The 11403-nt window shown below is 31.1% G+C and overlaps 1 protein-coding gene across 2 annotated transcripts; it reads left to right on the plus strand.

The window, feature by feature from the left end:
* Positions 1-434: 434 nt before the first annotated feature.
* Positions 435-3753, plus strand: LOC144543839 (putative E3 ubiquitin-protein ligase RHB1A). 2 transcript variants are annotated; one of them, XM_078292271.1, is made up of 6 exons: positions 435-711; positions 1419-1563; positions 1874-2048; positions 2316-2420; positions 3216-3325; positions 3407-3753. In XM_078292271.1, exons 2-6 carry the CDS (start codon positions 1504-1506, stop codon positions 3434-3436), a joined length of 480 nt encoding a protein of 159 aa, XP_078148397.1. In that variant the 5' UTR covers positions 435-711; positions 1419-1503; the 3' UTR covers positions 3437-3753. The 2 variants fall into 2 exon arrangements, with proteins under 2 accessions (XP_078148397.1, XP_078148396.1); XM_078292270.1 differs by having other exon boundaries at positions 438-711; positions 1874-2069.
* Positions 3754-11403: the final 7650 nt, after the last annotated feature.

An 11403-nucleotide genomic window follows, 5' to 3' on the forward strand; every position in this document is an offset into this window, starting at 1 on the left:
CCGCTCTAGCAACCCATGACGCTGGGACACGTGTGCGCCCAAGACGGCGACACGTCCGGATACTGTGTTCGGCCCGTTGCATCTAGCCTGGAATCCAGCCCGAGTCGAACCTCCACCTCCGACACAGCCCAACCAACTTGTATCTCTTCTTTTTGTTTCATTTTCAACCCTTTATTCCTCTCAAATTGTAAAGCAATCATTGATGCCCTTCCGATTATTTCACGGAGAAGTTTCGAACTGCGGTGGTGCAGGGAAAGACTGAATTAATTTCAACTGTTGTAACACAAATTTCACGGAGAAGTTCCGATCTGCTTTGACACGAATATTAGGATGTTCTGATTCTGATCGGACGGTCCAGATCTAAACTCATATATTCTGTTACCTGAGAGGGTTCGGACTCGGATTTCTTCCCATTTACTTTGTTTATTCTTTCGTTTCATCTGTTGAATGAAATTAAATTAGGATTAGAGGAATCTCATTCGACATTTTGTTTTCTATTTTTTCTCTCCTCGTTTCCCTTTTTTATCTCGAGAACCCCGATACTTCTCTTCTTTTTATATCCATATCCATTCCTAAAAAAACCCTTACCCTCTCTCTCTCTCTTTCACTCTCTCCCTCTTTTTCCTCTGATGGAGATCGAGGCAGCATAGGTGAAGAATTCTGCGATTACTGTTTTCTCTCTTGAGGTTTCTCCTGTGGGTTTTCTTGAAGGTATGATCTCATGTTCTTTTCGAGTTGTTGCTGCTTATTTTGCTGAATTTCCAGCTTAATTCACGGGCTGTTTCGTTTTTATTGTTTATCTACTGATCAGTGCGATTTTGCGGTAGAATCCATTACTTTGCTTGTCGTAGGAGCCGAAATTGAACAGGACTTTTCGTGCTTTTATTCGATTCACTTTATATGTTGTCTGGACAATAATTGTTTGCCCTTCCTTTTGTACTTGCCTAATCAATTACTGTTCCTTTTCGTGAAATTGAGATAGCTAGTATTTTTTTTTTTAGCATCCTTTTGTTAATCAGCTCGTACGAATGATCGCACAAGTAGTATTGTGAAACAGATATTTTTTGTTGATCAGAGATTCACAACTGATGTCTCGTCTCCTGTTAAGCATAATGTTTTCGAACTATTCTTTTTCTAAAAATGGAAGAAATATTGGTGTCTTAAATGCGTGATAAGATCTTATATATGTGAGGCCATTATCCTGAAATAACAAAATAGCGCCCAAAATAACACAAGAAATTTGGAAATATATTGTCTGATTTGTTTATTATTTATTGTTTTTTTTGCCTATTCAGTGCTACCAACTGCTTACTTTGTCAAGGGTTTTACTTACAATTTCAGCAAAAGAGTTGAACTCTATGCTTCCTTCTTCATTGTTTACTAGCGTTGAATTTAACTTGAAATGCCTGTTTGTCTAGATTATGAGAAAGCTATCATTTGTCTGTGGTTGTACAACATTTTACAATAGCTCAACTGATATTGAAATAGCTGATTAATAGAAGAATGGGCGCATGTTGTTGTATTGCGTCAGGTAGATCTGAGCCTGACAGGAGGCATATTTATGTATGTTCTTCTTACTTTATCTAAGATATGTGTACCATACATTAAAAATTGTAAGCCTAGTGAAGCCTCAATTTATTATAATTAAATCTCGGGTTTTGCCTCAGGAAACTAAGAGAAGTAAAAGAACTAGTAATACCAGCAGTTAAATTGTCAACCATGCTATGCACATTACATTGTAGTTCATATGTCACAAAATCCAATGATAATTCTAGTCTTAGTTAACCTCAGATATCATTTTCTTTAGTTCAGCTCCTAAGCTCTATGATTTTATAATTAAAACTTCTGTTTATGTTTATTTTCACTCTTGTAGCATCTGCCCAGTATAGAAGAGCATGAACTGCTATCTACGACAAATGATGGGTCTTCTGTTAATTCAAATGCTATAATCGTGGATACAAATCTTGATGGGTCAACTCCTGACACGTTTCGGGCCCCACCTGCTCCTCTGCCATATGATGGGGGTCTCACTGTTCAAGAAGTTCTAAGTAGAAGCCCTGACAATCCTGGTACTGTATGATTCTCTACTAGATTGTAATGGCAAACTGGTATCATACCAGACTAGACAAATTGCTATGTGTAACCATTTAAAAGTGAGTAAGGTAAAAAGTACTCAAAAACAGGAAATTTCGGTTAAAGCAATATGTTTGGTTCATAACAGACTCAGTTTGTTGTGCTGAACCTTGCCAATAAAATGGTAATTGACAAGAGAGTCCCTAAATGTGGATTAATTTGGTTGATGAAATTTTAAACAGATACGGGTCAGGATTTGGAGAAATCTGATTGCAAGGAAAAGGCGAAGCAGATGGAATCTCTTCCTCTGGCTGAAGATGAAGATGATTGCCCCATCTGTCTTGAAGGTATCCTCTCTCTCTCTCTCTCTCTCTCTCATATTATTGCTCAATTGTGGGTGGAACACACTCTGTGCCTCCATGTCTCCATGTTGGCCTCTCTCTCTCTCTATCTCTAAATGCTGGATTATCTACACCCCCAGCACACTGTAGGGTAGCATGTATCAACGAGAATCCAATGAGGGTTGTATTTGCATGTTTTGTAACTTGTGAGTTTTTAGAAAAAACACTCACTAAAAAAAACTCAAGCCTGCTAAGGATCTAGTTTGCTTAAATGGTAAATTATGTCCTAAAATGGTGTACTGGGTTAATTATACAGCTTTTGCATAAAAAATGGGAGGGATCACTAGACAATTGACTAAATTTGATTTCCAATGTTATGGGAGAGATCTATATTCTATATGGTGGGTGCCTGTAATAAATGATAACATTTGGGGCATGTTTTATTGTTCAACAAGCGACTTGAATGTTCAAATTGAATCAAAATTAGCTGTCCTTGATGCATTGCTAAATAATGCTATTATAAATTTAATTGGTAGACCATCTACACATCCAACAGCATACCTTCAGATTTAATTTTGAATTTTCATCCTTATTTGAATTGATTTGAGAAATATCGTCAACAGTGTCAAGGTAAATTATTATCATCAAGTGATTCTTCTCTTTACAAATACGATGCGACATATGATATTGTCTCAGTATGAGCATGAAGGATTTTGATATTTGGACTTAACGACTTTGGCATTATCTAGTTTTTATAATTGTTGGTTGGTGTTTTCAACTTCTTTCTGTTGTTTTGTGCAGAGTATGATAAAGAAAATCCTCGTTATTTTACAAGGTGTGAACACGAATTTCATCTTGCTTGTTTGCTTGATTGGATGGAACGAAGCGAGACCTGCCCAGTTTGCGATCAGGTTGGCATAATATATTTTGTTTGTTCTTCTTATTTTACCTTTCTTTTTTTCTCAAAGAAATTTTATTTTTTAATTTTTCAGATCTTGATGATAGAGGAAATGTACCAGTAGGGACAATGCTTACTAGAGATGCATTAAAAAGGTACAAGCAAGTATTAAGTTGGGTACTCAAAAAACTTTAACAGAACCATATATTGTTCCTCCTTTCTTAGTATATGGCATTTGAGTTCAACCATGCAACCTTTTCTTGATCATGTCACTATTTGGCCCTCTTTTTTCTCTGAATTTTGTCCCCTCTGTATATCATCTTTTTTAATAGGATAGATGTTTCGTCTATTATGGTTATTTGGCCTTATTGTACATGGTATGCTGTAAAGCTCCTTTGTAAGTAGCAAAATTTGGAATTGAAATTTTGGAAATTTGTCATATTTTCATGTTAATATCTTGTTTTGTTTATTTTTTACCCTAATTACTCAAACACGATCGCACAGGCTTAACTTTTGCAGGGGTTTCTTTGGTAAATACGTATTTTTATTCAATTTTAATATAAGAAGTGTTTTTCTTATAATATTATATAATAGGGGATATTGAAATTTTTAAAAATGAAATATTCATGGAAATTACATCTTATTTTCAAATCTTGAAGATCTAGTCCGTAGCAGAAATTAGTCCAATTCAAAGTTTTACAAATTGAATATTGAATTGTTTATTATTTTGGAAGAGATTATAATTCGACAAAAATATTTGGGATGTTAATTTTGTAATGTAGTTTGTTAATTGTTATTTCTTAAATGAAGCTAATTTATCTGTTGAACTTCTGTGATGAAAATTTTTATGGAAAAATCAAAGAAATGACTAATAGAAAAATGCAAAAATAATAATAATAATATGACTAATAAAATTGTCCGTTTTTGAAATATAAAATTCCTTCCAGCCTTCTTGGAAAATGACTTGGTTAGTGGTTTGTCATAAAAGTCAGAGGCGGATTTAGAAGGATGTAGGAGTAAAACTATTTTATAAATAAAAATTAGCAATTTAGAGCATCTACATTCCTGAAACTCTTGGAGTTTCTAAATAACTGTTAACTAATTTTTAGAAACTTTATCTCTGAAAGTTTATAAACCTTCACATCCCTGAAACTCAAAATTAGAGTTTCTTAATTGTCACATCAGCAAATAAATTACAAGAGAAAAGAATTTCAGCGAATTATTTGGCCACGTCAGAGTTTATAAACAGTTTCTTATTAAGAAACTTTGAAGCAAAGTTGCTAAATAAGAAATCCATCTGCATTCCTGAAACTGGTTTAGAAACTGCTACATCAGATTAGAAACTCAAAGAATTTCAGGGATGTAGATGCTCTTAGTTCTTTATCCTTTATAATTTTCACAAATAATAATATTTTTCAGTCTTTTTTTCTAAAAAACAAACTTATATTATATTAATTTCTTCAGTCCAGTAGTTTGTCAAAGAAAAGATGGTTGGCAGTCATTCCAAGCCACAAGTTTGAAGCTTGGTAGATAGGATAACAGTCAAAGACGTCTCTGCTCTGATTTCATACTGCTTTTTCTATTGTCTCGTTTGCGATCAGGCTATTTTAGTGATGCTGATGTTTTGAATTTGTACATGGATTTTAATCGTGCTTTTGAGTCGTCTGTGTAGAGGTTATCTGATTTGTACCATATTTTATTTGCTATATGTTGATTTTTCTTATAGGTACGCCTACGACATTTCTGTCCTTTTTTTGGTTTATCCCTCAAAACCTTCGAAATTATGTATTTTTCCCTTCTAAAATTCATAATATCATATTTAAAATTTAAAAATTTAAAAAGTCATAAATTTATCCATTTTATTGTTTTATATTAAAACTCATTTCAAATTTATAAAGTACCAATTTTATCATTTATTAAGAAATATAAAAATAGATAGAATGGTTCAGAAAAATGTTACTCTTTGGAAACAGATCATTAGAAGTATATAAAGACATATACTTAAATTTATTAAGAAATATAAAGACAAATGAGTAATATCTATCCTTCTACAGTTACAATAAATCTCATTCTATATGAGTCAGAAGTAAAGAAATTATTCATTTGTCTTGGAAAACCGATCATTAGAAGGCTGACATTTTAACAAAGCATGCTTACGTATTTTGTACTTTTTTTATAATAAAGAGTAAAATGAATGTTATAAATTTAGATGAGTTTTAATAGAAAAAAAACCAAAAAATAAATAAATTTGTGAGTTTTTGAAATTTAGAAGTGTAAATATGATATTAAGAACTTTAGTGCCAGAGATGTAATTTCAAAGTTTTTTAGGGATATACATGAAATTCTCCTCAGCCCACCGTTTTTTTTTTTTTTTTGTCCTTTCAAATTTCTAAGATTGTTTTGGTTCCACCTGTCCAAGCCTGCGGTTTGAAAGCTATTCAATTTGCAAACATATCAATGCATGACTCATATGCATTGACTTGATGAATTGCCGAAAATTTAAAAAATATCATTTAAAAAAAAAGATAAACCAAAATTACGGAAAAATTCAAATTTTAACACAGCACATTCCTAAAATGCGGCTCCATTTACTGGGGCTGCATCTGGGGATGCGAACCATTAATAAAGTTCGCATCTCCGGCCCATTTTTTTTTTTTTTTCAATTTTTGAAGTTTGAGCATAATACAAATTAATCATGTTTTCTTTTTTTTTCAGAGAATACGAATCATTGATTCAAACTTTGAACATATTATTATATATTAAATTAATTATTTTATTTTATAGTTATATTGGCCGATAACTTTAAATTAATTTTTATTACAAAAAAATCTAATTAAATAGAGGAGAGTTCAAATGCACCCAAATGCACTCTATCTTTCAAATCTTTTTTCTCCGTTTTCAAAGTCCGAATAGTAAATCCGAACCGTTAGATGCGATCTATATATTAAGATGTGCTTGGAGACCAAATTTTACATTTTTTGAAATTTTTTAATATTTATTAAACCACTCTGAAAATCGCTGATTTTACATTTTCTGGACCATTGGATCAACGATTTTCAAAGTGGCTTAATAAATAGTACAAAAATTTCAAAAAATGTAAAATTTGGTCTCCAAGCACATCTTAATATATAGATCGCATCTAACGGTTCCGATTTACTATTCGGACTTTGAAAACGGAGAAAAAGGATAGAGTGCATTTGGGTGCATTTGAACCCTCCTCAATTAAATATATATATTTTTTTATAGTTATTTTTCACCGATTTTTTTATAAATACCCAAAAGAAATATAAAATTACGAAATCTACCCACTGTCTGATTGAAATTCGAAAAATACCCAATCCGGTTAACCAATAACCGGATTTGGGAAAAACTTCCGGTTAACCATTAACCGGTTACCCATTAACCATTCAAAACAATATATCCGGTTAATGGTTAACCGGAAAGTTTTTTTTTTTTTTTTTTTTTTGTAAAACAGAAAATTTTAAATTTTTTTTTTTGTATTGAAATATTAGAAATGTTGAATATATTTCTTTGAAAATAGATGAAATACAATATAATTTGATTTATTAGAAAGACTGCAACAAATAACCGGATCAATATTTTTCAGGCCGGATTTTTCGCGGCTGTAAGAAAAATTAATATATTTCTTTATGTGTTATTGGAAAAAAATAAAAATGCTTAGATTCTGAGTTATTGATCCCGGTTCAAAAGTCACTTCTATGTAATTCAGAAAATATTGTAATCCTTCTAGGGCATTTAATTTATAAAAAGTTGTATCTATTTTGATAATTCTTTTTTAATAACAATTATTAAATAACTTAAAGTTTATATTTTTTTTCAAAAATAAATACAACTTTTCATAAATTAAATGTCCTAGAAGGATCACAATATTTTCTGGATTACATAGAAGTGACTTTTGAACCGGGATCAATAACTCATAATCTAAGCATTTTTATTTTTTTTCCAATAACACATAAAGAAATATATTAATTTTTCTTACAGCTGCGAAAAATCCGGCCTGAAAAATATTGATCTGGTTATTTGTTGCAGTCTTTCTAATAAATCAAATTATATTGTATTTCATCTATTTTCAAATAAATATATTCAACATTTCTAATATTTTAATACAAAAAAAAAAAACCAACAACTTTCCGATTAACCATTAACCGGATATATTGTTTTGAATGTTTAATGGGTAACCGGTTAATGGTTAACCAGAAGTTTTTCCCAAATCCGGTTATTGGTTAACCAGATTGAGTATTTTTCGAATTTCAATCAGACAGTGGGTACATTTCGTAATTTTATATTTCTTTTGGGTATTTATAAAAAAATCGGTATTTTTCACCGAAGAAATTTATTCGCCAATATCATTAAATTTATTTTTATTTCAAAGAAGTCCAATAACATATATATTATTGTATTTTATTTTTTTAATCATTTTTTTCGAAGATTCTAAAAATTTAATTGTCCATAGCCCTAAATTAATTTTTATTACAAAGAAGTTCAATTACATATATATTATTTTATTTTATAGTTATTTTTCACCGAAGGCCCTAGAGGTTTATTCACCGATATCGTTAAATTTATTTTTATTCTAAAGAAGTCCAATAACATATATAATATTGTATTTTTTTATCATTTTTCTTCGGAGACCCTTAAATTTCTATAGATATCAGCGAATAATTTTCTATGGTATTCGGTGAAAAATAACCATAAAATAAAATTATATATATATATATATATATATATATATATATCTAATTGGACTTCTCTGTAATAAAAATTAATTTATGGTTATCATCAAATAAACTTATAAGACATTCAGTGAATAATAATTATAAAATAAAATAATCAATTTAATATATAATGATAACTCCAAATTTGAATCACAATGATTCGTATTCTCTAAGAAAAAAAAACATGATTAATTCGTATCAGATGGTCAAACTTCAAAATTTTGAAAAAAAAAGAAAAAGAAAAATGGGGCCGCATCTAGGGATGCGGATCTCATTAATGTTTCATATCTCCTAGATGCGGTCTCCAGTAAATGGGGTCGCATTTTAGGGATGCAATCGTGTCAAAATTTAAATTTCTCAAGAAGGCTGGTTTTTTGGTTTATATTTTTTGAATTATGGTATTTTTAAAAATTTTAGGATGAATTGTCAGTGTTGGAGTGTTACCTTTTGTAAGTATTTATCGAGTAATTATGAAAAGAAAAAAAAAATAGTTTCAAGAAAGCCACAACATTAAACTCTTACAATGGTTCAATTGACTTACTGGTCAATTTTTTTGAACCGAATCTCCTGTGAACCTGTTGTCAGAAAAAAAATTATGCTCATATATTCATCCTCCATCTATTTTATCTCCAATTTAATATGTACAATTTGAGTTTTGAAAGACACTCTCCATACTTTAATATTGACCATCCATAATGAAGCAGACATAAAATGGATAAACGGATGGACCTGTGGTCAGAAAAATAATCCAGATTGAAGCAAACAAATCATGTCCATAGGTGGGTAGGAGATTTCGTTCCTGTTTTTTTTGGCACGTGAAGTTGACGTGGTGATGACATCTGTAGCTATCATACTTTTTTTTGTCTTTTTGGAAATTAAAAGAAAATTTGAAAAAAATATTGATCATTTTTTTTAATAAATAGATGAAACTAAAAGCAAGCTAATTATTTGGTTCGATTGATTTTCACAATTTATCACACCAACAATCACACGGTATGAAAAATCAATGGGACCGAACAATTGGTTTCATTAAAAACATGTTGCAACTTACAAAAAATACTAAACTAAATAAATCAAATCATTTCATTAAATTTTTTTGATGGAATCGGATAATTGGTTTTCATCTATGGATCTAAAAAAAACACAATTAATCTTATTTTCGATAATTTAATTTTTTAATTTCTAATAATAAAAAATTACAGCTGTCGGGAATTACATTAATTGAGATGAAAATACAAAATGATGGGATCCACGTCGTTATGGGTGTCAGTAGCACATTTTTATCTGAACTTTTGTACTGTATTCAGTAACACAAGTATAAATAATTTTTTTTGTTAGTTTATGGATACAAATAAGAATACAGATAAAAACTATTCACTATTCATAAATAGATCTAATATTTTTTATAGTAAGTTTGTTGGTTATAAAATATATATCTTATTATCAAAATATTAGTCACTAACTGTGTCATAGTGTTATATTGTTTATCAAAATATCTCTCCTCCTTATTAAGAAGCTTAATGTCTAGATCCTGTAAGGGTCCTGATTTACTGTTTTTTTTTCGGAAGGATGCTCAACCGTTGAATTTTCAGATTGCACATAGACGAATTTTCCAAATTATGCGCTTCAACACTTAAGCATGCACTGGTCGCGCCGCATATGATCCTAGCGCCTGTAGACCGCGCACCGCACCCGTGGATCGCGCCTCTGAACCACGCACGGTGCCTGCGGACCGAGTCTGTGCACCGCGCATTGGGGTTCTGTTGGTGCCAAAATTCTTACCACTACACTAGAGTTCACATGTGTTATCTTATAGATAAATATAGTATTTAACTATTTTTCTCTATAAATTTGATTTAAATTATAATTATATAAATATCATATATAAAATAATATATATATATATATATATATGCTGTGGCTAATTTGCTGCCGGCAGCATTTCTGCAGGCGGTGCTGCCACTGTTTTTTTTATTTTTTGATGTTCAAACGACAAATCTAAACCATTAGATGTTTAATCTATATTATAATCTACTTGGAGACCAAATTTTACATTTTTTGGAATTTTTTTACTATATATTAAGCTGGTTTGAAAACCGCTGATTTCAATGCTGCAGAAATTTACTGAAATCAGCGGTTTTCAAACCAGCTTAATATATAGTAAAAAAATTCCAAAAAATGTAAAATTTGGTCTCCAAGTAGATTATAATATAGATTAAACATCTAACGGTTTGGATTTGTTGTTTGGACATCACGCGGCTAAATATAGCCCCGGCAGCACCTCTGCCGAAATGCTGCCAGCAGCAATTTAGACAGACGCTATATATATATATATATATATATAGAGTACGGCTAACGCGCTTCCTCTAGCATATGAACCGAAATGCTTCCGGTGGAAATTTGAAATTTCAAAATCCAAAAAGTCGATCTGAACCGTTCATCTCCTTCTCCATATTAATATCTACTTGGAGACCAAATTTTACATTTTTCTGAAATTTTTTACTATTTATTAAGCCACTTTGAAAATGGCTGATCCAACGGTGGCTTACCAAACAGTAAAAATCAGAAGCTACCGTTGGATCAGCGATTTTCAAAATGGCTTAATAAATAGTAAAAAATTTCAGAAAAATGTAAAATTTGGTCTCCAAGCATATATTAATATGGAGAAGAAGATGAACGGTTCAGATCGACTTTTTGGATTTTGAAATTTCAAATTTCCACCGGAAGCATTTCGGCCCATATGCTAGAGGAAGCGCGTTAGCCATACTATATATATATATATATATATATATATGAGTTAGGCTGGGGTGCTATGGATAGCATAGAGGCCTCTATGCTACGGCTCAATATTCGAGTTTTCAAAATCCAAACGGTCGATCCGAACCGTTCATCTTATTCTCCATATTAATATCTGCTTGGAGACCAAATTTTACATTTTTCTGAATTTTTTTACTATTTATTAAGTATTTTACAAAATTGTTGATCCAACGGTGGCTGCACAAAACAGTAAAACCGTTGGATTAGCGATTTTCAAAGTGGCTTAATAAATAGTAAAAAAAATTCAGAAAATTATAAAATTTGGTCTCCAAGCAGATATTAATATGGAGAATAAGATGAACGGTTCGGATCGACCGTTTGGATTTTGAAAACTTAAATATTGAGCTGTAGCACGGGAGGCCACTATGCTATCCATAGCACCCCAGCCTAACTATATATATATATATATATATATATATATATATATATATATATATATATATATATATTAATAGCCGGAGATGGGCTGTGTTGCATTGCAATGTATGGAGGGGTTTATGCATTGGACCATAAATCTAAAATTCAAAATCCAAATGAC

The sequence above is a fragment of the Carex rostrata genome, chromosome 25 (assembly GCF_964058835.1).
Source record: "Carex rostrata chromosome 25, lpCarRost1.2, whole genome shotgun sequence".
Taxonomy (NCBI): Eukaryota; Viridiplantae; Streptophyta; class Magnoliopsida; order Poales; family Cyperaceae; genus Carex; species Carex rostrata.